We start from the raw sequence: 24,952 nt of genomic DNA on the forward strand, positions 1-24,952 counted from the left end.
CGCTCTGGAAGAGCGCCCTTGAGTATTTTGCAAATCAGAATTGGAATCCATCGTATTCGTACCTTAGTAGTGTAACGATGACGGACGGAATCGGCTAGGCTGGACAGCTGGAAGGAAGCAACACTTGTTATTGTAAGAAAAGATCTCCTAGCAACCTTAACCGGCCGGATCTCTCTCTCCGGTAAGATCCGGTTAAGTTGTGGACAGACCGCTCAATTTATGTGCTGCCGGCCAGATCCACTACACGAATACGAAAGCAAAACATGCAACAAAAATTCGACAATTACGGGCAAATGCAAAACCCGAGAAGAACCCGAAAAAAAGGAAATGAACGAAATGAAATTAGCATGACCGGATTTGGTTGAGCAAAACCAGATCAGGCATTTCCTCAGGGGTAGGATGGTACAGCACCTCGGATACGATGCGAAAGCCACCACCTGATGCCCAGCTGGCGTTACAAAATGACCGGATTTGGTTGAGCAGAACAGATTAGGCATATTCTCCGTAGTAGGACGGGCCGCTCGGGCATGGTGCGAATGCCAGGACACCTCAGTGCCTCCCGTGTGTCATTACAATATGACCGGATTTTGTTGGTTGAGCAAAAGTGCAAATGTGAAAAACCCCACTAGTCCTATACTCCGAACAGGAAAGATCTGAGTCGCCTCGGATAAAGTGCGATAGTTACCACCTCGGTGCCCAGTCAGGGTCCATTGCAAAAGCTCATGAATTAATGGATACTATAGATAGTCGTCAGGATTGTGGCCAATCTTCAATAATAACTATTTCTTCACTTGTCACATCTCATGTGGAGATAGTCTGCTCGATATTGTACCGTCCTACAGACTATTCGTCTTACGAGAAGATAATCCACTCAATCTGGACGGTTGGCATTACGAATTATTATTCTTACGTAGCCGACGCGGCGAAGACAACGGTGGAGCATTAATACTGGTACGAGGCCCTCAGGAGCCGGGGTGATTGCTATTAGGCACTAGTATCCGTGGATATCCGTGGATATCCGTGGATATATCCGTGGATATGACTAATCAGAATTGGCTTATCCATATCCATATCCATATCCACATATCTCTATCCATATCCATATCCACGACGGATATCCATGGATATATCCATATCCGTGTATCCGTGCCGATCTCTATATTGACTGTCTTTCGTCCTCGCTCGCCGTCAGATAAGAAGATTCTATTTTGCTCGCCCTCAACTCCTTTAGTGGTCGCACCGGACACATTCTTTGCCTCACGAGGGCGCCAATAGTAAGTTGAAAGCTATGGTGGATATCCATCCACGCGTTCAATGGAAGTCTGTGCATCCAACTACCAAAATCTTGCCTGTGTTTTTCCTTACTCGTCCTTCCAAAAGTCAATTGATAATTTGATGTTCATCGATTAACTCAGTGATTACCCACTGGTCATCAAGCTGTGTCTTGAAGCGTACTCTCCAAGGACAATGAGAAAGAATACTTCGGGCCTCTTGGTGACGCGTCATACCATTATCTCCGCGTGTCCCTACAACCGCTGGAATTACGTGTGTTGCGTATCTTATTGCTGCATTTGAACAAGTAAAAATGTATTTTCGTTGTTTTTACCCAACCATTTTTCAATGCGAACTTATTGGATATAGCATATTGCTGCACATAACTTCTGGCTTTACAATCGTTTTGTAAAACACCGGCCGATGGCTAACACGTTGACATTGGATTCTGCAACTCTCAATTGCTCCATAATGATAGTGTCGTTTGTGTGGTAGAATTCACTAGTAGTTATTTATCACAAAGGGCTTGGTTCTTGACGCGTAAATAACGAGTTGTAGCGCGTCATCCTCGCGTTTATCGCAACGGGAGGCATAGCTGGGTACCGCCCACAAAAAATGGTACCGACGAATACTTAAGCTAGTCCCAAAGAGGAATAGCGGTTAGAGTTCCAATGTTTCTCACTTATTGTTAATTTCATAAGGGTTAGGGTAGCCATTAGGCCGGATCTTTCGTTATGAAATGCAACAACTCAGGATGCTAAATCCCTCCAGCCACTGATAGCTGAAGAGCACTGAGGCACTTATGCACAGCAACATTAGAATCCTGCCTGACGTGCGAGCTGCAGGAGTGCTCTTGAAAGCATTAGAAAACATCACCTTTTTATACCCAAACACCAATACTCTATCTAGAAAATTCAAGCTAGTAACGCTACTCTATGTGAACAACTCAACGTGGAACTCCTCCAGCAATTAAACTTCGACACCCGAGAAACAACTACATCACTGAAAAAGCTAACACCACCATGTCTAACATGTATAATAACCACTAATCAATGCTGTACATCAGGACTCTAATCTCTAATCCGAACGTAACGGGCGACAAAAGTGTGACAATTTTGTTACCATGCGCTTGACCCCAAGCATCGATTCTCAAGCGACTTGCGTGATTTGCGTATCAAGAGAATCCGCTTTCTCATTCAAAGCGTCATCTCGGCTGTCGATGCTGACCTTGTCCAGATCGTTCAATCGAATGCGAAGTTCGTGGTTCTCCTCTTCCAAATGCTTGAGGCGCGTCAGACAAGTATTGATAAAAAACCGACAATAAAAGAAAACTGAAGCTTACCTCAATCTTTTCCTTGGTCTCACTATAAGACTCCTCCGCAACCTTGCCTATCCGCCAGAACCGCAGGACTACAATCAGTTCTACAGCTTCCGCCAAGGGTCCATGCGCCATAATCTCAACAATGAAACTTCCAAGGATGACAACCGCATCCAGGATACGCAGCCAGCGCCCTTTACCCGTGAAGTAGGCAAACCCATACACATACAAAGCAGACGACAACTCAACCACAAAAAGAGTGGCTATCGCCAGAGACATGCCGCCAATGACGGGTAACGCATCTCGCAGTTTCTCCAATGTCTCGTGGTGTTCGCAGGCATACAGCTCAAGGTAAAGCTCTGTTAGAGTGAGCAGCGCTTCAGCAATGACAAGGCCGATGACGAAGACGTGCGACATCCGGGACTCATGGAAGTAGCGGATACTCTTATTAAGCCATCGTCCAAACCGAACAATAACGTTCCCTGACCGCGATTCCGCGCGCTTACTTTCCAGTAACGGCGACAACGAATTAACCATAGTGACAATTGTGTGAGTGGCGAGATATTCTTTGCAAATGGAACTGCTGCAGCAGGGGGTGGAATGGAAGACTTTCGATGTGTGCACTTTTGCCATGCAAGCGCAAATGATAGGGTAAGCCGGAAGTTACCCTGCTGATTGATAAGACAAGTTCTGGACGCGACATTTCCATTTTAAGTTCAAGATACGAGCATCCTCGAAGCGTATTAGGTAAGACTAACCAGTCTAGCTCATCAGCCATTGGCGTTTACGCTAAAGTTAAGCAACCCACTGTGGTTTCCAAATGCTACGGTTCTGGCCACAAATCCAGGCATTTCCGGAATGCATATTTAGCCTTTTTGTCCAATACATACATCCAATAATGAAGAAACATCCGTGACAAAATAAGGACTGATTGCATTTACATATTATGGGGAATAAAAAGTGATGCGCAATACAGAGAAATAAAAGAACTCCCAAATCTACTGTTACAGAAATAAGTTTCTAGTATAAATTCTGGTCCTACCAACATTAACCGTGTGTCCCAACAAATATCGCATTGAGAAACAAGTGTGGATTAAATACTTCGCTAAACAAATCACTGCTAGTGGATATGACGACGTATTCCGTGCCCAGTATAATGGTTTGCTTGAGCTGGGAATCTAGGCTGCACAAATTAGACAAATAGACGAGTTGCTAATGCATTAATGATCAAATACGAAATATTTTGTTGGTATATGATCCGCACATTACTATTGGCTGGATAAAGTTACACGCAATGGAGACAGAGGGATAACCGGTCATTTGCGCCGTACAATCCCATAGGTGGTTAGGGTTCTAACACTGCTTAACTGCTTAATAATGAGACGTGGGTGACTTTTTATCACCGCTATCCGTAGGTATACCCAAGGAAAGCTAGGCCGACTTTACCGACGAGTCTCCTCGCGGACCCTACAATTTTGACTTATCAAGAATAAGCATCGGAGGCAGAACTAATGCCAATTCCAAGTATTTCGATAAACGAGAATTTGGCAGCCGCAGGGAAGACTGGAAGCTTAAGACTAGGTCTGCCACTTCGCCGCATGAGAATTTTCTAGCTCCGTGGCTTACCTTCATAACCTTTGAATAGGGTCCCAATCACAAATTCGGTGATAAAATGAATTCAAGTCAGTCTTTGCCTGTTGGAAATGGCGATGATCTTGAGCAGCGAGTTGGCAGGAGATCCGTACCATTCGCACGCCGGTGGAAAGAGGTAGTCGTCATTAATCACGCAGACCTTGTATTCATCACATGCTATTTCATAACTGGACTCGTTGATAGCAGCGCATTTAACGCATGGAGTTGTTTTGCCATCATGCAAACCGGTAAGCATGACTGATTGATCACATTCTTTTTATGACTATCTGTTTTATAACGGATGTAATTTATCATCAGATATATGATGCCCACTTACTTATAATAAGTGCATAGGTAATACTATTTTTCTTGGTTTGGGCGCATCAAACCAACCTGAAGGAAATCCTTATGGCTGGCTCAAATCGCTTATCACAGTTTGTTTCTTTCTAGCCGGAAGCTTCATTTTCTCCCAAATGTCGCTCCGTGTTGGGAGCCGCCAGCGCCGTGTTCTCAGCATTTCATTCTTTGTTCAAGGTATCTGTATCTTGATCTCTGCAGCTTTAATCCAAAGGGACATTGTCCCGCACCCTTCGACGACCGGACCAAAGTCTGATCTTGGCGGTCGGCTTTTCCTTGAATTAATTCCACTCTTCTTACTTGCCTTTCAAGGCGGTGGCCAGATGGCTGCGAGTCGGGGGATGGGATTTAACGAGCTTCCAACCACGGTTTTGACAAGTGTCTACTATGACTTGGCTTCAGATCCAAACTTAGCGGTCCGGCCTTCAGAAAATGTCAAGAGGAATCGAAGAATCGGGGGCGCTGTGGCATTATTGATTGGAGCTATTGCGGGAGGGTGGATCTTCAAGAGTAATGACGGATTGGGAATCGCACTTTGGATTGCAGCAGGTCTAAAGCTAGCTATTGCAGTTGGTTGGTGCTTTTGGAAGGCGGAAAAAGGCGAGAAGAATAATTTGAACTAGAACAAACAATTGGCAATTAGAGTAGAAGTAATTATACGATTTTCTGCATGGCAAGCAACGTCTTTGTAGGATTGGTGAACACATACTTACTATGAGTTCATCAGGTCATCCGTCTATTTGTAACTAGCAAACCCCCGTGTTCAGCAGTGGACATACATAGTTTGTATCCCGCCTGACAGGCCAACTAAACAAGTGATAATTTGCCAAAAATTGGATATTTTCGCATTCTACCTATTCCGTACAGCAGGACACGAACGACCAATTGAAATACTGAAGATTCTCTGCTTGCTACTGCAAATGCAAGTATTTTTTTGCAGCATGTCGTAAATATTGTAATGAGCGTTGTCTAGGTTATCTCTTGATTGATTGAATATTCGTAGGGAAGGCGTCGCCCCATACTCGTTCTTATTCGCTTGTTTATTGGTCTCCCCGTTTCTTCTTGACGACAAATTCCGTTAATACAAGAAGTCCCGAAAGCATGCTTATCTGATCATCGCTGACCCCCAGCTACTGCAAACCCTCACAGATATTCTTAAATATTTTATGATCCAATTCAGAATTTTAGCATCCTTATCCAGGAGAACTATTCCTCTATTAAATAGGCACCACAGAACTGGAATTGCCAACTCTTTGCTGTGGCCGCCTCTGTGTGCAGGAAGGTATGTCAATCTCCACCATTCCAGCGTCACGTTAATATGAATCAAATCAGCATTTAGGTGCTACGTAGACACGCGATTTAATTCGGGTAAGAACTCTAAGTCCTATGTTAGTCAAGTTGTCGTATCGCTGGTTCTTTTATTCACACTCTATTCGGACTTCCATTCTCGTGGGCAAACTGCTTTCGAGTCTAATTCTGCCAATTTGCGTATTTAATGAATCTAATATAGAAACCGGTAACAAGCTGAAAATGTCTCCCTGTCGAGTAATGTCAAATTAGCAGCATGTGGTTCCATTATGGATGAATTCCGGTGGGAGCAGCGATTGACAGCGATTGGTAGTGCATGCACTCCCGGCCAATTGCGCCCCAAACCCTAAGTGCAACCCATATTAATTATATAAAAGCTGCGCCGAGACTTGACGTCTGCTATATATAACGTGCTATATATAACGGCTACCATTTTACGGCAAACAAGCTGCAACCCTTCCGGGTTTCAATATATTGCTCACAAATCCAAATTCATCATGTCGTCATCTCTCTACGGAAATGTTGCGCGCGTCACAAGCAGAGCAAAGGTAGTGTGGTAGACCATGTCTCGGGTCCTCGCCGGTGAAGGAGCCAATGTGATAAACTACTCATCCGATACGTCTGCTTGGAGTGACTTGTCCAAGAAGAATGACGAAATTTGGAAGATATATATACCTTGTGCCGGGTATTGAAGGATTGGAAATAATACGGAGCAAGATTTGTGATGGCATTGAATGTCAAAGGACCATGTTTTACGTAAGTTGATGGTCTATTGTCCTGTTGTGGAAGTTGTTTCTGGTAGACACAACAGAAAGCGTCACCTCACGTGGCTCCTGGTTCTCACCTTGTCTTTTTCTCGACTACATTATGTGCAGCCTCAACAGTCACTCCTAACTGTCTTCTCTATGATACGACGACAGGTGCAGTGGAACAGATGCCTTGAGTCATGCCTTAGGGTCTCGCGCCAAAGGGCGTCATCAATATTTGTACTTGTTGTCTGCGCACCAGACTTGCGTTGGAATACCGGGATCCCGCCGGACTGCGTGTGCTTCAAAGGCTGTATGATATATCGCCATCAGCAACAACCCTTGAGGGGCAAAGGTGAATGATGCTGGGCTGACTTTGGCTATCCGTTATATGATTGGCTATCATCACCGTACGGGAAACCTCACAAGAATGAAGAACGCAACAAGCAATGCAATTTTGCCATATCAAAAATCCGAATAGTGAGCGAGCACTGCAACGCTTATTAAAGAGGCGTTTTCAGAGTCTCAAAGAATTTTGGCTTCAAATCTGCAACTGAAGGCAATTACAGTTTGCGTCGTGCTGGTCTGAAGCACGCGCTTTCTTCATAACTTCGCTCTACTCCACGAAAAGTCTAATGGTATCAACACTTCCCAGGAGTATATTGATGAATGGGCCACCATCAATGGTGAGGTCTATCCGTTGAGCCTCTACCTATAACCCGTCGCTTTCCTTAGGAGGGCAGTTGCCTATAAACGACCTTCCTTCTCCATCGAAGTCACTTAGAATCGTACGACAGGCATGCTGTTCTTATCTCAATCGGGATATATTCGGAACATGCTCGAAGGCTATGGCATGGCGACAGCAAATCCTATAGCAGACCGCTTGACCCTACGCACAAGCTTAGCATGGATCAGAATCCTAAAGACGAAGCCGAAATCGGTATAATGAAAAAGATTCCTTACAGCCACGCCGTCGGTAGCTTAATATATGCTGCCACACATACCCTCCCTGACATCGCCACGGCGGTAAGTCTTGTCAACAGATATATGCAGAACTCGGGTTGGGCACACTGGGTTGCTGTTAAAAGGACCCTTGGGTAGCTATGACTCACGTCAGGCCATGGCTTGGTATATCAGCGTGATAGCTCTTTATTAGGCTCTAACATGCGGCTCTGCGGTTACAGTGATTCCGCCTGGGCAGGCTGTGCGGATGCCAAAAGATCAACGCTCGGATATGCCTTCTTACTTCCCACTGGACTCATTAGCTGGAATGCCGGCTCGCCAAAGGTCTGTCTCGCATTTTACCGCGGAAGCAGAATATGTCACTTTAAGCCATGCAGCTCAGGAGGGAATATATATCACGAACAAGTCAAAACATTGAACTTCGTGTTTTAAAGGGCTAATCCCCCCTTGTAGAAGATGGGAGGAAATTAACCAAGAATACTGGCTCATAACTAATTAATGCCAAAAAATTCAAACCCTTTTCGATATGCCCTTGTACGTCGCCGGAGAAAGCCGGAAAACCACGAGAGCTACGGGATATGTGACAATGCAGCAGAGCTGATACTATTAATCTTATACGGACTACTGTGGGTCTGCTCTACGCGCGTCAGATCGTACCGCCGATGTGGCATATCCAACGTTTACGACAGTGAGCTTGCAGTTTTTTGGCGCAAACCATAAGTGTAGGGGGTACCACACCCTCACTAACCCTGTCAATTAGTATACGCTGCGTATATTCATTGTGCTTCAGGGTGCGGTTACGCGCATGCTTGCACTCTCTAGCTTTGCCAAGTCAAGTTATTACATCACCCTAACGTCATTTCGCTGCTGAAACAATGGCCATGCAGGTTCTAAAACCGTCCATACGGTTCTGATGGATCTGATGGGACTCGGGCTCCTGCCAGCGTCCCACAATGTCTGTGGCTAAGTTAATTCTTGAACGATAATGACGTAATAGAAGCGGAGAAGGAGGAGGAGAAGTCACTTCTCTTTACCATTGACGTACACTCGAACGCGACATAAGATCATGAGATCAATATACAATACAGAAAAGAATTGTGTCTAGGAAATAGAGAAAATATATGCAAATTCATGTCTATACTACATTCGACAACTACTTACTGCACAGAATTGGTGATACGGCGATCTTATTAATGACCGTTTATTCATTCAATGTCACCAAACAAAAGCTTTCAAGACTGCTAGTATTGCCTGGATTGACGAAGCTTAATTCCAAGAACGAAACTCTGGTTGAGCTCGCTAACAAACTGCTGCAGAAGAGAAAGACTAAAGTACCAAACTCAGGGTTCAAACTCTAAACTTGCACGTTAAGACTATACGCCGCGGAGATGAAAGACGGAAAATTTATTTCTAATTTCCCGATCTGAGTAACCACAGACAAAAGTATCTGCTTCAGTTAATTGCTCAGTTGCTTGATTTAAACATCATAAGCGAGACAATGTTGATATTGAAAGTTGCGGTCAAGCCCTGGACTCAGCCATGCTATCCGCGCCACTAAAGGCTTGTTCATCGAAGCTGTTAGCTGGAAGTGGAAAGTCATTAAAAGACGGAACTCTGTTGGCGAAGATTTGGCTCAGGAACAGGTGCATTAATACAACCAATTTTTTCATTTGTTAGCGTGAAAGCTTCGACGGGTGCGTTCGTATGAAACAATGCGTACTGATTCTTCCGGCGGTAGGCAGTGGGAAAGCCTTCGAGCTTGGAGTTAGTCCGGTAACTCGATTAAATGCCTCATACACAGAAATGTGGGACGCTTGTCCATTCAATTAGTAAATGTTGAAGACAAGCAAGCCGGCTGAACACAACGTAGTAAGCCTCCAGCGTGATGTATTAGCCGATTGATTAGTCCAGCGGCTTGGTTGCCCAGCAAGCCATCTGGACTGTTTCGACTAAAACTTTCGGGTAGCCTAAGGATTGTAGTCATCTTTCTCTTCACGGTATAATAGCAACACCTCGGCGGGTTGGCGAACTGGCCCACATATATTGCTGCTGTACTCGGATCATTTGCCGCTTTACTCGGTCAGATATATGTTTCTTTAGCAAGTGGATTGGTATGAGACATATAAACGAGATCGATGTTTTATACTCGTTTCAGTTGCGTTAAATGAATTGATTAGGTTCCTCGACCTTGTGACTTGGCGTTACTACGTTGGTCTGCCAAGGATTGAAGTGAAGACCTCTGGCTTCAGTTACGGGTATTTAAAGCAGTGGGAAACAGCTACCGCAGGTTTTCAGGGCCAATTATAGAACGTAGAAAGTGACGTCAGACATGGTTCGTGAGGACGGAACGTGTTACTACATTGAACAAGGAATTAGCCAAACACTAACAAACAGCAGATGAACGTCGACGAATACGCCAATGACCAGTATTCAGTCGCCTGTTGTACGGCAATAAGGCAAATAGGCCGATAAAATTGGAGATGCTGAAGTGGTGAGGCTTTGTTTGTGATGTCAAGATCTGGCGAGGTACGGAGGTCACTCACTATACAGCATCGACGGCATCGTGTCCGTGCGGCTCGTGATGGAGCCCAGTGACCCCGTCTAACTTTAACAGTCAGCCCCAGCTCCAATAAGCGAGCGACACCTTCAACGGTGATCTGCCCGCTGAGATGATTACGTCTCTATCAAACACAATATGGTGCCCTTTCGAACTTGCAGTTTTAATATATCAGTTGGTACACTCATTATCGACTGCGAAATGAACAATTGAGCTATCCGCTGTCGGAATGGAAAGTCGATGATTAAACCACCCTGATGGCGATGGCGTGTTCTTGTAGGAGAACCAACATTCTTAGAGTTCAGGATGCTAAGCAAGACAATAAATTGTCTCTCGCAATTAAATCTGACAAGAATTCCGAGGAACCAGAATAATATTCGTGGAGTTGCATCCTTTGGTCAGGTGGCAACCAAGCTTGAGTCCTCTCTAATACTATCACCGGATAAAATTTTTTTTGTTTGACGTCATGAGTCATGAGCATAGCATCCTGAAAGACGTATGCACTCTCGTCATCTGCTTTTGAAAACCTGGCAGGCGCCGGCGTGCAGCAATCCACCTAAGCGGTTCTCTGAATTACGGAATCGTCATCGTCACAGACCCGCGTATGACTCCACCTTCCGCAGAATTATTCAACAAAAGTTCCAATTAACTGGATATGTTTGAGTTTTGAAGAACGTATTTTGATGACAATGACTTATTGGGACAAGATCGGCAACGACCGTACCACAACTATAGGTCACCAGACTTACGAAAGAGCTCGTTGAGCATTTCATACGCTGTCATTCAATGATATAAATCCTGGGCGAACTGCTCATGGAAGCCGGGATTTGTTTCTGTGTAATAAGGATAGCAATCCGACTGCCATCTGCTTCATCCTCTTTTTCGGACCATCAACTATACGTGGAATATTTTATTACGGTTAGCATACTATGTATAACAAATGAATTAGCAGCAAATATGCTAACCTCATTTTAGAGTCGCTCCAATGAAGACAGTATTCTGGTTCATTCTGACTATCGTCCTCGCGACGGCCAGCGCATATGATATTCTTTATTACTCAGATGATTTCTGCCAAGTTCCGCTATATGATTGCTGGGCCATCGATCCAAACTCATGCTGCGGACCTGCAGAAGCCGGCTCAGTATATTTTAACTGCAATCCCGATGACGAGTGGTGGGTCTATTATGGAGGAAGTTGTGCCTATGATTATGGATACGGAATAGGACCAGCATGCTTTTCCGGCTCAGCTGGCGTGACTGGAGCCAAGTATTCTCTATCGCCGTACAAGTTGCGCACCCGGGATTCCGCAACAGTTAATGGTACGACATCCCCAATCCCCAGGAAGAAGGGTGTGATCACTGAGGCTGACCTTCAAAAATCCAAATCTGCGCACTGAGGAATAGGAGAGCTGGGAAAGTGTAGGAGCTGAGTTTCTAATTGAAGATAAAACCTTCGTATATGAAGTAAAATTTGTTTCAGGCTTGTGATCCTTAAGATAAAATGAAACATAAGTATAGGAAGTGAATTGTATGGGCCTTTAGGTAGTCAACGCAACATTGATATATGACGAGACCAGGATATAATGTGCACAACGGCCAGTACCATAGTAATACAGCAGTATTATTCGTAATAGGTGGCTCTTTTTAAAAAAGAATTTCCAATATACCAACTTTTAAGTTAGCCGTAATTAACACTTCATTGCCTTATCGATGTAGAGGGAACTTTCAAACTTCCTATGGGTCGCCTATCGCTATCCAATCTCGTAACACTCGCTTCAAGCTATCGGCTTGTCCGGGAATGAACGCATGCTCTTGCGTGGGAACAACGGGCCAGAGATCGAGCGGTAGTAGATTAAACTATCTATACATTAAACACAAAAACCTTGACCTAAACAAATTTGATACAAATACAGAAGGACGTCTAAAACTTCTCGCCTTCGACGTCGACTCGCTTCTTCTCGAGGCTAGTGTCCACACTTCCATCCCCGCTAACATCGTCTATAAGTTCACTCTCAGCATCGACAGTCCCAACACAGACATCGCCAGAGATCAGTTCTGCCACGAAAGTCTCCTTGGGTGGGAAAAGCAGGCTGAGCGACACGTACACAAAGACTGCGACGAAGAGACCGTACAGGTAGTTGACGTCCCAGAGGTGCACGATACCACCAGTCAGTCCCACCGAGCGATGGTTGACACTGTTTGCAAGACCGGGCAGATTCGGCCCGAGCGAGACCGCGAATGTGACGACCGCGCGCCAGTTCACACCGTGCCAGTACTTGTACCTGCCGTGTGGATCGTAGAGACCGGGCACGTCGATCTTGCGGCGCTTGACCAGCCAGTAGTCTGACGCGAGTACGGCAGCAACGGGCGCGAGGAAGATGGCGAGGCCGGACATGAACGTCAGCAACGAGGAAGCAGATCTGATAATCTTCCACGGCTGCATGACCCAGCCGCCGATGATGGTGACTATAATGGCACCGCGGCGGATGTTGAAGTATTTCGGGCAGAGTGAGGTTAAATCGTTAGCAGCGGTGACAACATTCGCACCGACGTTTCTGTGAGGGACTTTAGTCACAAGTCAACGTTTGACTTTTGATATTGACGACTTACGTTCCAATCTGGGCGACTGCCCACGAGAAGCCTACAAAGAAGCGAGCAGTACGGCCCTTAGGACCAGTCCACTTCGACGCGAGAACAGTTGGATCCCAGATATATTGGCCGTAGACGACCTTGCCCGCGGACGTGGCAATGATAGACATGACGGCGAGGAAAGTGCAGATGACAGGAAGGAAGAGTGCCTGCCAATACTGACCCTTGGTTCCTTTCATGTATCGTGTGAAATCAGGAATGTTCGTAGCCATGGTAGCCCAGCCGCCGGCCGACGACATCATAGCCGTCATGATCAGCCACGCTCGCTGGGAACCGTGAACAGTCGGCTCCTGGTCCCAGATGTCGCCGCTCGAGGATGCGTACTTGACCATGCCAGCCGCGACACCAATGGAACTCGCAATGACGATAATTGCCTTGAAGACGAATAACCAGCGGAGCTTGTGAGGCGGGATCATAAGTATGGGGAATTGGATGCTCCAAAACAGCAAGTGAGACACCATCTGTTGGGTAGTAATGCCGATACCTTTGGGAATGTGGTTCGGAATGTCAAGGTACGACGGCCAGATTGCGGAGATGCAGTTTGTGAGCGCGAATGAGCCCGAGTAACTCTGGATCGAATGCCAGAAGAGCGCAGTCACTAAGCGGACAATGACGGCGAACTTTGCAAAATGGAAGCCAAAGCTTGAGCGTGCGGCCACTGGGTACGGCACGTGGAGGTTGGCGCCAATGGCGCCGTTGAAGACCATTGGGATGGAAACAATTATCATCCCTAGAGTCTGGGAGAGAATAGCCTCCCGCCACGTCAGACCCAAAATGATGACAGAGGCAGGGGCTTCCCATCGCTGCATATTGAGTGCGTCCGAGAACCAGTAGCCTAGGATGGTGAATGCGGTCCAAGTTCGTCGCTCGGGAGGCGTAACGTCATTGTCTTTGTTAGTCCAAGTGTCAGGCGGAGCGAAGGACGAGGACTCTTTGGGGAGAACCCAGGCGGCGCGGGAAGTCGCTTTTGCCTTGATGTCGGCGCCCATGCGGTCGAACCTGTTGCGCAGTGTCATTTTGTCGAGAGGAGGACACCAAAACAGAAGCCAAGGCGAGCGCGTGATTTATAACGGTAACCACAGACGAGGGTGTTTACGGCGCTCCGTCGGCGGAAATTAAGCATATCAGCAGTGGATAGCGCGCTCTGTCACAAGGCACTAGTTACCATGCTTAGCGCGACTCGCAGCCGATAAGACGGACAGCAGATAGCGGGCATGACTCAGAAATCGGAGATGGTGCTCGGGGTTTAGTTCCGCGGATAGACCTTGTTAACGCCGCCTGCATAGGCAAATTATCACCACTCGCAGTATAAGGCAAATAATAGCGGCCGCATATGATGCACGGTTTGTATAAAGTAAATATTCTGATACTCACGAATATAACCTCCAGTCGGAGATAGCAAGTACGGCTGATTTGGTTACGGTGGCGAACAATTCAGTTGCTTGTTTCTTGTGTCACTAAAGCCTAAATGCTGATGGCGCCGGCAGGCCCGCAGGCTGCACAACGACTGAAAGCTTATTAAGGTGGCGCTTCGTTTGTTTAATGTGCGCCTAAGTCGTGTAATTTGTACTGTACTTGCGTTCAATATCATCACTCTAACTTCACTGCTGCCGGATATGAACTGTTGCAGGGTTCCTCATTGGAATTGGGTTGCCCCTGCATAGCGGCTATGATAAGAAGTATCCGATGTCTCACCGTGACAAGAAGAATAAGGTTTATATATGGCGGTGCAAATGTGGCGAATGATCAATAAGTGGGCCACTAGCGCCGGCGGATTTCCTAATCAGAACAGTCGTTCCCTAGTTGCGGCTGCCGTGTTCTTGGCTCCGGTCAGTTCGCGTTTGCCGCCGAGTGAACTGGTCTGGCTGGATCTGTAGTTACTGAAACGATATTAGAGATTGGTCCCTGTTGGACTATTCCTGTAGGGTTCAGTTTCACTGTCGAACATGCTCAAATTTATATCTAAGCAATGATGTGGAAAGAATCGGCTAATGCGAGACTGTTGTCCTGCATTATCGAACTGCAACGTTCTAGAACAGCGTGTCTTGTTAGTCTTCCGCCAATTGTTCGCCAATGATACTTCGAACGATCATAAGCACGGGCCAGCATAGTCATATTTCATGTGCTGTTAGCGGCGCCACGGCTGGGCGATGGCGCGCGCCGGGGCGCCGCCAATCTGCCATCTGTCTCTAAACAGTCCAAGATTACATTACTAAAAAGCATTATTACTGGTTGACTTGACTTGCCGTCCACATGTCAACCGACGCCTTGAAACCCTTAAGAGCCTGCAACAACCCAGAATCATCCTGTTTCCGACAATATCTGTAGTCTGACCGGAAATTCGTCTCTCTGTCTGCTGGAAATAAGAGGTACAGGGAACTCGAATTTGTAATCCTTCTTGTGTAGATCGACTGCTCTTGGGCAAATAGAGGAGGGGTAGTCGAGAGTCGCGGATATAGCGTAGGCGAGCGTTCAGATGGTAGAAATTTATGGCTTTCAAATGTTGCAATACTTGATCGAGATGGGAAGTCGGGGAGGGGCGACCAACCGGCTTTTTCATCTCTGCAACAAAAAAATCCGTCTTGCTTCTTCTGGACTTCATACGCATGGTCAGGTGCAGAAATTGATTTCCTGATGTGTGATCGCAGTTCGCTACGGTCAGCATCTGATCCTATGGACCTTGCAGAATTCAAGGATATCCATCGACGCGTACGCGCCTCTGTGCAACGGCTTCCTTTCGAAATATGCGGGTGCAGAAGAATTTGTGGTTGCAACACACTGCAGCAGAGTGGTCAATTGGCTAGGGAAGGACTTCGAATGCGAGGCTCGGAGTAGGATGACGTCGGAGCGTATTGTTGTTGCGTGGGACTCTCAGGGTCCGACGGTGTTTAGCGTTTGTCTTTGTAGACGAGTCAACGCCACCTTGGCCCGTGCCCCTACGAACAGGGTTCAGGGTTTGTGTTTTCTGGTGGTTGGAGGGAGTCAGTCGGTGAAGCCTTGGTGACGTGCAGTGGGCTGACACAGTGAATCAGATCCGCTCCCAGTGCTGTTAGACAGCTTGCTGGCGGCATTGCAATCAGATTGTGTCATAGTTAGGACTACTCTTCTGAGATTTGCTCCGTAATGCAACTTAACGCCTCTGGCTACGGTAAGAATTCCAACGGCCCACTCTAATACAGAATTGCGGGCAAGTAAGCACAAAAAATCCCCTCTAAGTTAAATTTGTATTCAGTTTATTTCGTCATTTTTGTCATGTCGTTCGGCGCAATCGTCGTCGGCGGGTTAAAAAGTTGTAGCCAAAAATAGGGTGCAGATTGGACTGAACTTTGGGAACGAAGAAAAGACTTAGGCTACGAAGACAATCTATCACATTGCTAACTAATGCCTTAAATTCAACAAATCGGCAATACCTCTCACATTCGACTGAGATTAGAGATTAAGGCACAACCCTACCAAATCTTAAGCAAGATCACGGCGCTAGTTTTAAGGTCGCTGCCACCCATCTTTCGGCATCATTTCATAGCCGACGCCAGTGTCCATTGCTTCTTCGCGGGACTTTTCTACCAACAACCTCGTTATCTCACCCGGATGCGCTAGAAGAAACAGAATCATCACGCTCCACATCAGAACTGCATCGAAAACATAGAGAAAATATTCATGCTGCAATAGAAATCCATCATTCCCCTGGGCGTACTCTATCACCCGGAAGACGGATCTGACGAGAACAAAAATGCTGGCGGCATATAGTGTGTACTGATGTTTGCGCCACGGTACAGAGACGGATCGCTGCGTGGGATGCCGGTGGATGCGTCCGTGGAAGACGAGAGAGGTAAGGATGAAGAAACCGAAAAAGAGGACTTGGATGACTAGGCCACCGATGATGATGTTTTCGCCAGTCTTCATTGATGAACTATTAGAGGCCATGATGCCGCCACCTGACAAAGTAATTAGAAGTCGCAAAAAAACAGTAGTACCTTCGACGGCCGTTATACTTACCGGTGGACTGCATAAGGAACGAAAGAACATCTCCGACCACAAATATCTTAGTCAACCATCTTCGCTGTATCAGGGAACAAGACTCGCCGTCAACCACCAAGATAATCCGACCAAGTTCCATGTAAATACTCGCGGCGAATAAGGCCGGGGCAACAAGGAGGAAGAGCGTCTGGATCAGATACGGCCCCAAAGTCCAATTGGGCGTCTGTCGGCTACTCAATATTCTGCCAATATACCCAATTGTTTCGACTGTGGAATTTGTATCAGCGCCAGAGAAGAGGCCACGAGAAAGTCAAGGGCTGCAACATACAACTTCCTCCAACTAGTAGGGGGATAAAGTACCATGTCTTCGTTCGTACGAGCCGGTAGGTATGAATGACTGTTGCTAACGAGAAAAGTGCAACAAATATAATTGCCGCAACAAGGGATGGATTATAACGATAGTATTCCCATGATGTGGATTGTCTGTTTTCTAAGACCATTGCAGTCGATCTTACAATGAGCGCGATAGTTAATTCGAAGGACTAAATCGGCTTGTAAATTATTCCCTGTGGAAGAATCCAAAGAATAGTCGTAATGTAGAAAAGAGTTGACGAGCAGATTTCTCGGTCGATTGGAACAGCTCCTACGAGGTGATCAGGCATCCTTTATACTTAGTCACTGTTGACGTACCTGCTGCTCACCAGCAGTTTTACGCGTAAGCCTTCATTCTAATTATGGGCTTGAAGCATCATTTCATTAAGCTATGTAGGAGATTGTGTGGTGCTTGCGTACAAATCTGCTAATAAGAGATCTATAGAACTTAAAATTAGCGCGCGGTGATTGTCATCAATCGTATTGCTCGTACACTAATCCAATTTCGCAATAGCTTTAAACGTTAATTAAAGTTATTTTGTCGTACATAAATGTTGCGCAACCACCAACATTCCGCGTTTTAGAAAGCGGAGAAAATTGTTTTACCTGTCCGGACTGCCCAAGTAACTAGGAAAGGTTCGATTGGTATGTGAGATGATTTCGACGCGTATACCCCAGCCATCCATTGAAATTACTTGACCAAGGTGTCTTCGTATTTATGGGATCACGGGAATTGAAAGCGCCATTTTCGAACAATAACAAACTTTGGAGAATCTTTTCTGAAAGCTGCCAATGAAATGTTGAATTTTCTTAAATCTGCGACAATAGGCCCACCGTCGGGAAAATAGAAAACGTTGTCACGCCTTCCCCGTGGGTGAAACAGGGTGCATATCTGAGGTTTTGACTATTTAAATCAAATCGATACAGATGTAGTCTCCCATCAACATCACGTCTAATGCACAGCACAAGCTGAAACGGACTCTGTACTGAACTGCTTCTTGCTGTGTGTTCTTGCTGCGCTTTGACTTTGTTATTGTGGAGCTTTTTGTCCGTGTCTTTCGTTTGCGGCTTGTTCGAGCCTGTGGATAGTTCCGCAGGTACATCATGATGGCGCCTGCCGAGAGCATATAATGGGGCATAGATCCCCAAGTTGTAAATCATGAAAAAAGGTTTTGAAACATATTCAGAGTAAATACGACTATGTCCGGTACGGTTCGGTTACTGCTAGCCCGCCATCGGCTGGCAGAAGACTACAGCATCATGCACAATATTTACGGGGCCTCATCCCCTAAAATAATATAAATGAACGCTGTTTTGGAATAGCTACCTGGCGCAATGTCCGACACGCAATATCTTCTAAGAAGAGCTACTCGACTATTCGGACCGCTGCAAGTATGGGCGAGGAGGACCACAATGACGAGGAAATGGAGCAGCAGCAAGAAGAGGAGGCGGGGGAGGACATAGTCTATCCGGGCAATCGATCCGTACTAAGCAAGAATCCCAAAAATATACACTCGATCACATCCTCGGATGGTGGATGGCAAATAGGATGTAAAAGTCTGAATTTGCCGTGTTTGATGAGACCTCTAGGCCGGGCTCACTTATCACTGATGTGGTAAGTAACATGGCCGACTGCAACCTTGACCTAACCCTGAAAATCAGATATATTGTCGGCGGTACTGCACAATCTGAACTAGACGGCAATGGGTTTTTCCCCTTGTGGTTTCCGGCTTCGACGTTCCATTTTCCGAATCTCAGGGTTAGGACTATTAGTGCAACACTCGTGCGGCTTCGACGTAAGGCCATCCTCCTCTCCTCCTGTACAGCGAGCAATATCCGCTTCGAAAGGACAGACAGAGAATCGAATCTAAGTAGCGAAATTATGCCCAGGAGCACGACGATATGAACAAAAGAGAATGGTCTTATTTACGGCGGGACGATGGAGTCTTTGGATAATATAGTAAAGGGCCGTGTTTTACCCCATTACTCATGGATGTAATCTAAGAACAGTGATTCGCGTTACGGTATCTATTTTGTTCACTCGTTTATTGTGGCCGGAAGAAAGCAATTGTGAATGTTATTATTGGTCATGTGTTCGTAGAACGAGGAGATTTGTCCTCGCCGTCCGTTTTATTGAAATTATTCTAGAATCTTTACAGTAAATTTTCAAGCACCTGTGGAAGAGTGTTGACATTTGATATTACCTTGACTTTGCGTGATGGCCACGTCTGTCCATTGCAGCATATATAACATGTAACGAGAGAAATAAGCGAACGCAAACCAGCGAATTTAGCAGTAAAAATATGTTTCACATACTCTTTTGATGTCTTCTCAACTCTATGCGATATAGCTACACCAGCTTACGGAATGTTATTCCCTCCACGAGAGCCCATGGGACTCAAAGGCTTTCGTGCTGAGACTGCGACATATCTGCCGAGATGTCTTCCTCGATAACTCTCGACCGCAGCTACAGCGTTCACGAACCAAGCCTCAAGTCCGAAAAGCCTAATAAAAAAATAAGGAATAATTGCCATAACAAAAAAGAGCCGCAACATAGGTATGACATTGATCGACAGATCGTTTATCACGACTTCTTCAAACCCAGCCTCCTCCATTATGCGCTGTAAAACCCCTGGGCCAAACCCATTGAGCGCTGGCATAGCTGCAATTAAGTTGACTTCCTCCATAGAAACCTTAATGTTGGGTGTGGCTGTAAGGTCCGCGTGGTCGTACTCGTGTAGAACAATTGACCCTCCCGGCTTTAGGACACGAAAGAATTCTTTTGCTACACCTTCAGGATCCGTGGCATGGACGAAAGTTTCCATTGTGTATACGCCGTCGAACGATTCGTCGGCGAGGCCATCCAGGTGGTGGTAATCCATTTTGCGGACTGTGACCCTGTCTTCGAGACCTTGCGCCTTGATATTGCGCTGTGCCTGGTGAAGGTGGCGGTTGACAACATCAATGCCTTGAACGCGGAGGCCTTTACGCGCCATATAAATGGCAACATGACCTACACCACATCCAGCGTCAAGCACTTTGGCGCCACTTTCTAGTCGGAGCGAGTCGAAGAGGCGCTCTTCCATCGCTCTGAGCGCTCGCGTGATAGGAAACGGCCAATAAGTATCCTTGTCGTAATAGCCAAAGTGCCGTGTACCTCCTAACACAAACCTGTAGCCAATCCTAGATTCGAGAGAACCATAGTAATCCTGTAGGAATCGGTTGGAGTTGATGCGAGGTTCTTGATCAAACGAAGACATCATGCTATAGATGGAAAAGAATTCGTTTTCAGGTTCGCGTTGCAAGAACCGGCCACGGTGGCCGTATATGAAGGCTGCCTGTCATTACGATCTTATGTGTACGCGCGCGTGTTTTGTGCGACCGTCGGCCAGAGGTAAACACACCCGCAACTGAGCCAATGATTCTTCGTCATTGCAATTTAGGGCTGACTCAAACAGTTCGAAATAGTGCACGCCAAGTTGATTGAGTCAAGCTAAGTACCTCTTCTAACCTTTGTCGGACAAATTACGCGCGAAACTTGGACTAAATCCCGTTTGGAGACGAAGTAAACATCATTTGTGCTTTGCATGCTGCACACTCCTCAGGGGACGGGACTCAATTGTTGGCGTTGAGCACGGGCTCGTATATTAACTCTGAGTCAAACTCGGTTAGGTAGGTACACGACGTAGTTCACATCACGATTCTACAAGCCCTATGTCGCCTCCGATTTAATTTACTCTGGACAGCGTACAGTTTCAACTCCGCCTCCGCCTATTGAAATTGCTGGTAAATTGTGAATATGACATGGGTGTGGGCGCGACCGAAATGGCAAGGTCGTATACTTAAGCTCAGGGCCTGTAGTGGGTGGATGGGGAATGAAAAGAACTTCGAAGCAACTGAAGAACGGTTCTTTTTGTCCATATTTTGCGGCTGTGTAGGTGTCCGTCCTCATTTGCGATTTAGGCCGCTAATTTTCGGGCCTCGCACCTCGTCGCTTAACGTCGACCGACTACGTGAACTTACATGCATAGCTTGTTATCGTAGCTAGCGCGGAAGTGCTTAAAGCAAACCCTGAACCCACCTAGGATCGAGATGTACAGACGCTTAATTTGTATATGACGAAAGCTTCGCATCCTTTCGGATCGAGACCTTTCTACATTCTGGGCCAAGGACACGATACAAAAAGCAATACATGAGCTGAAAACAAACAATGCACAACGTCGTATCCATCGCTCAGACTCAGTGCATGTCGTATATTTCAAACTCTTCTCAACTTCTGGATAAAAGTTCAAATGCTTTAAAGTAATGTTGATTGCGGACTGGCTTAGATGCATTTCGACCAATTAAAGAAGCTCCTCCTCATCTAGAATATGACGTTGATCTTCACCGGCACACGCCTCGGAGCGGAATCGAGCAGCCTGATAGATTATGCCGAGCCTCTTCATAATTCTAACATTAAGAGATTGCATATGGATTTCTAACTTGGATGCACTCTACGGCCTACGGTGATCGATATATGTTCGTTTACGCGTTGTATTGCGCGTAAGGCAGGCACCATGCCGCACGAGGACTGCATTTACACACTCTTCCGGTTTAGGTAAGTCGACTTCCTAATGTGGAATTTATGACTGCAATTGCGGAGATGCTGTTTTGCAGTTGTGTTGTAAGGTACACTTGTCGGCATTCACCTGCATGCACCATATATAAGGTTTGCTTACGGTAAAAACGGTCACGAATACTATTACGTTGCCCGATTTCTTTGCCATCGTCATTAGTTGTGTTATTCTGCAACATCTTTTCTATCGGCGACGAAGGATCAGCCAACCTTCTGTCAAAGGCCCACTCCATCTTTGGGGCTAGGCGCTCCTACTATAAGGAACCGTCGAGCTATATTACACTGTCTGTCGGACAATTTGGTTGAGTTTTCTATTTATATTGGCGGGTGACTTAATCTTCGGCATCGCACAAGAATTCAACAAGGATGTCTCGGCTTCTTCCGTTTTCAAATGAAGTCCTGCCAAACACTTAAGTTCGTTCAATGAAACACAGTTCAGCCCGCTGGACATCCGCTGCTGACTTTCACTTCTATTGAGCGTTCATCACGTCTACGCCTTCTAGACCCGTTTCCCCGGCAACTGTAGGACTTTTGGAATTCAAAACACATTGGTAACACTGCGGGCGCAATGTCGGTTAGATTACCGTGAACTGGAGTGAATCTCAACATGCAATCTCCAAATGTACAACAATGGTTAAGAAAGAACATGCAACATATAACCAAATAGAACATACGATATGTACACAGTTCATATTTCCCCTGATATGGGGTCCACATCGGCATTGCCTGTGTCAGGAATCTCATAAACTGACATATTTGCGCCAATCATGATCTTGTTCGAATCCAAGCACCTCTCTAATCTTTCTGTTCGACAATGGCGCCTCCCATTCACCCATCTCCCTAGTAATTGGCACATTGGGACATTGTGTTCTCAGAAGCTCCACTGTTGGAACTTTCGTAGTAATCGTATCGTTCGTCGCATTGAATACTTGAAATCCTAGCCCATCTTTCTTGACGCACAAGTCGCAGATCTTGCCTAGGTCCCTGGCATCAATGTACGACCATGCATTTCGCTTCCTCGAGGCCGGATTGTTGACAAAATTCGGGAATTTGGAAGCATATTCATGGGGTTCAATCACGTTCCCAATTCTTAGGGCATAGATATCCACCTGAAACCTCCTCGCGAAGGCTCTGGCAGTCTGCTCGCCGCAAATCTTCGATAGCGCATATGAATCCATTGGATCAACATCATAATCCTCTTCAAGAGGAAAAGAATGAAAATCAGTGTCTCCCTGAGCGCAACAGACTCCGTAGGTCGTTTCCGAGCTCGCAATGATAATTTTCTTCACACCCAGCTTGCATGCAGCCTCGATGACATTGTACGTGCTTAATACGTTTGTCCTAAACGTCTCGTTGTCCGGCACGATCATGTTGCGCGGGTACGCTGCAAAGTGGATGACAGCGTCTGGAGGTCCTGGAATAGAGGGTCCATCGTACCCATTCGCGGTAAAATGCGTAGTTAGGGCATTCAAGACTTGGCCGGCGTCGGTGACATCCGTCTTGAGGGTGTAGACAGATGGATTTTCCAGGGGAAGGAGGTCGACGTTCAACACTGAATGTCCAGCGGAGAGTAGGTACTGGATTGCATGACGACCAGCTTTACCAGAACCTCCGGTGAACACGATACGTTTTCCCATCGCGCCTGCAGTTGTGTTCTGAATGAATGATTACCAAGTTAGAAGACTGACAACGGACAAAGGGGCCGGATTTTATTTTGGCCAAGCCATACGCCTGCGGCTCCGGGTGATTGGTAATCTCACTAGGTGCAAGGTATTGATTTTAGTAGACAAAGACGGAAGATGGCAGCACCGGAGGCGATCGACAATTTCAAGACCACTCAAAACTTATCCCTGCCACCTTCGGTCTGGTCTTTTCTCCATCGAGTGCCGCTAATTTATCCGACAAAGCTCTACTTGAAATATTTCTGTGACTCATTGCTAGCGTCGTCGCACACATCTGCTGCTGAAAGATTTACGGAACTCCATTCAAGGGAGTGGCTTGCATTGGTGGCTCCCTGCGTGAATTTGTGCTCGGTGCTGCCGAACTTAAAGGCTTAGTTGCTATTAGGTCCGCGCTAAGCGCGGGCTCCCCATCAAGCGCAAACCGGAGATAACTGCCCTCAGTCTGGCTTGGCAACGTCTCGACTTCGTGAAGTATTGTCCTGCACTGCATGGCGGTCATTGATTTTCTCAACCCTAGCGCAGAGTAATAATCAATAATCAGCAAAATGATTTTGTCATTGAAAACAATCTTGAAACCCAAACGAGAGATCCCATGACTGCCTCGCTAGATCATTCGCCGGGTCTAAATTTAACGTGTCGTCTCGGTGTATCTACAGACGTTGGTCCCAAGTCCAAACCACCTGAACGCAAGGCAAAACAGCGGCTGCCAAGCCAGTTCCTATCTGTTGTTTGTAATAGAGTTTCTCGGAATCGGGAAATATTGGGGAGTTATAGGAAACAATGGAAACAAGAAATATATATCGGAATTAAGGGAAAGAGAAGGTGAAGAACTACAATGATAGGAGATAATCGGAGATAACGGATTACGGATATAGTTATAATCTAAAAATGGCCACCATTGACAAGGGTCGTTGGGCGGTGCACACAATCATTTAGTCCTCTCGTTTACTGCCAATTATAACATTCCAGTTTTCGTCGATGACATTATTAACTCAGGTACAGGTTTAAGACACAATCGGGTAAAACTCAAATAATAAGTGATTGACTCTTAATGCCTCTTAGAACTTAAACAAATGTGTATCTGCGGAGCAAAAGAGCGAAGCGATCTGCCACGTCTTGTGGACGAATATATAGGGATTACATTTGGCAGGCACTCCATGGGAACACTTGAGTTTGCTCAAATTGAACTTCAAGTCAAGTCGAGTGAAATTGACCAACACAAACTCCACAAACTCGAAGTCACTTGCTCTTGCTCCTGAAGTCCAATCTCAGGAGCGAAGTCCACTTTACACTCACTGTAGGGATCGGCACAGATAGATGGATCACGTATATAGCCGTGGATATCTGTCGCGTTCGGATTGATAATCGGCGGATATGGAATACAGATACGGATAAGGCAATATTGATAAGTCATGTCCATGGATATATCCACGGATAGAAATAACCAATGTAAATACGTAAAGCAATAATACTGAGATTGTTTATATTAGGGCTTTTGCCGTTT

At 46.1% G+C, this 24,952-nt stretch overlaps 8 protein-coding genes across 8 annotated transcripts; 3 read left to right on the top strand and 5 right to left on the bottom strand.

Moving 5' to 3' along the window:
- Positions 1–2,132: 2,132 nt before the first annotated feature.
- V1508DRAFT_422557 (uncharacterized protein) lies at positions 2,133–3,294 on the bottom strand. Its single transcript, XM_066941038.1, has 2 exons — positions 2,615–3,294; positions 2,133–2,553 (listed from the first exon to the last, which is right to left on the bottom strand). The coding sequence occupies exons 1-2, from the start codon at positions 3,221–3,223 to the stop codon at positions 2,422–2,424; spliced, it is 741 nt and encodes a 246-aa protein (XP_066794102.1). The 5' UTR covers positions 3,224–3,294; the 3' UTR covers positions 2,133–2,421.
- Positions 3,295–3,911: 617 nt separating this feature from the next.
- On the top strand, positions 3,912–5,644 carry V1508DRAFT_422563 (uncharacterized protein). Its single transcript, XM_066941039.1, has 2 exons — positions 3,912–4,470; positions 4,577–5,644. The coding sequence occupies exons 1-2, from the start codon at positions 4,263–4,265 to the stop codon at positions 5,200–5,202; spliced, it is 834 nt and encodes a 277-aa protein (XP_066794103.1). The 5' UTR covers positions 3,912–4,262; the 3' UTR covers positions 5,203–5,644.
- A 1,895-nt stretch (positions 5,645–7,539) lies between these two features.
- Positions 7,540–8,036, top strand: V1508DRAFT_434173 (uncharacterized protein; the record flags this gene model as incomplete). Its single annotated transcript, XM_066942014.1, has 3 exons — positions 7,540–7,659; positions 7,771–7,920; positions 7,974–8,036. The coding sequence occupies 3 exons, from the start codon at positions 7,540–7,542 to the stop codon at positions 8,034–8,036; spliced, it is 333 nt and encodes a 110-aa protein (XP_066794104.1).
- Positions 8,037–10,980: 2,944 nt separating this feature from the next.
- Positions 10,981–11,766, top strand: V1508DRAFT_422572 (uncharacterized protein). Its single transcript, XM_066941040.1, has 2 exons — positions 10,981–11,071; positions 11,129–11,766. The coding sequence occupies exon 2, from the start codon at positions 11,139–11,141 to the stop codon at positions 11,547–11,549; it is 411 nt and encodes a 136-aa protein (XP_066794105.1). The 5' UTR covers positions 10,981–11,071; positions 11,129–11,138; the 3' UTR covers positions 11,550–11,766.
- Positions 11,767–11,828: 62 nt separating this feature from the next.
- On the bottom strand, positions 11,829–14,017 carry V1508DRAFT_225903 (permease for cytosine/purines, uracil, thiamine, allantoin-domain-containing protein). The gene is made up of 3 exons (XM_066936286.1): positions 12,763–14,017; positions 12,064–12,707; positions 11,829–12,009 (listed from the first exon to the last, which is right to left on the bottom strand). Exons 1-2 carry the CDS (start codon positions 13,815–13,817, stop codon positions 12,074–12,076), a joined length of 1,689 nt encoding a protein of 562 aa, XP_066794106.1. The 5' UTR covers positions 13,818–14,017; the 3' UTR covers positions 11,829–12,009; positions 12,064–12,073.
- Positions 14,018–16,284: 2,267 nt separating this feature from the next.
- V1508DRAFT_358496 (RTA1 like protein-domain-containing protein) lies at positions 16,285–17,279 on the bottom strand (the record flags this gene model as incomplete). The annotated part of the gene is made up of 3 exons (XM_066937066.1): positions 16,285–16,736; positions 16,798–17,046; positions 17,108–17,279. 3 exons carry the CDS (start codon positions 17,277–17,279, stop codon positions 16,285–16,287), a joined length of 873 nt encoding a protein of 290 aa, XP_066794107.1.
- A 1,995-nt stretch (positions 17,280–19,274) lies between these two features.
- Positions 19,275–20,743, bottom strand: V1508DRAFT_422584 (S-adenosyl-L-methionine-dependent methyltransferase). Its single transcript, XM_066941041.1, has one exon. It carries the CDS (start codon positions 20,412–20,414, stop codon positions 19,512–19,514), a length of 903 nt encoding a protein of 300 aa, XP_066794108.1. The 5' UTR covers positions 20,415–20,743; the 3' UTR covers positions 19,275–19,511.
- Positions 20,744–22,109: 1,366 nt separating this feature from the next.
- On the bottom strand, positions 22,110–23,727 carry V1508DRAFT_422586 (uncharacterized protein). Its single transcript, XM_066941042.1, has one exon. It carries the CDS (start codon positions 23,401–23,403, stop codon positions 22,507–22,509), a length of 897 nt encoding a protein of 298 aa, XP_066794109.1. The 5' UTR covers positions 23,404–23,727; the 3' UTR covers positions 22,110–22,506.
- Between the last annotated feature and the right edge of the window lie 1,225 nt (positions 23,728–24,952).

Source organism: Lipomyces doorenjongii, assembly GCF_038497915.1.
Source record: "Lipomyces doorenjongii strain NRRL Y-27504 unplaced genomic scaffold V1508scaffold_51, whole genome shotgun sequence".
Lineage (NCBI taxonomy): Eukaryota > Fungi > Ascomycota > Lipomycetes > Lipomycetales > Lipomycetaceae > Lipomyces > Lipomyces doorenjongii.

Coding starts and splice junctions, on each gene's coding strand:
- V1508DRAFT_422557 (XM_066941038.1), bottom strand. CDS start 3,223: ATGGCAAAAGTGCACACATCGAAAGTCTTCCATTCCACCCCCTGCTGC. Junction 2,554..2,614: donor AGACCAAGGAAAAGATTGAG/GTAAGCTTCAGT, acceptor ACGCGCCTCAAG/CATTTGGAAGAGGAGAACCA.
- V1508DRAFT_422563 (XM_066941039.1), top strand. CDS start 4,263: ATGAATTCAAGTCAGTCTTTGCCTGTTGGAAATGGCGATGATCTTGAG. Junction 4,471..4,576: donor TTTTGCCATCATGCAAACCG/GTAAGCATGACT, acceptor ATAAGTGCATAG/GTAATACTATTTTTCTTGGT.
- V1508DRAFT_422572 (XM_066941040.1), top strand. CDS start 11,139: ATGAAGACAGTATTCTGGTTCATTCTGACTATCGTCCTCGCGACGGCC.
- V1508DRAFT_225903 (XM_066936286.1), bottom strand. CDS start 13,817: ATGACACTGCGCAACAGGTTCGACCGCATGGGCGCCGACATCAAGGCA. Junction 12,708..12,762: donor GCAGTCGCCCAGATTGGAAC/GTAAGTCGTCAA, acceptor AGTCCCTCACAG/AAACGTCGGTGCGAATGTTG.
- V1508DRAFT_422584 (XM_066941041.1), bottom strand. CDS start 20,414: ATGATGTCTTCGTTTGATCAAGAACCTCGCATCAACTCCAACCGATTC.
- V1508DRAFT_422586 (XM_066941042.1), bottom strand. CDS start 23,403: ATGGGAAAACGTATCGTGTTCACCGGAGGTTCTGGTAAAGCTGGTCGT.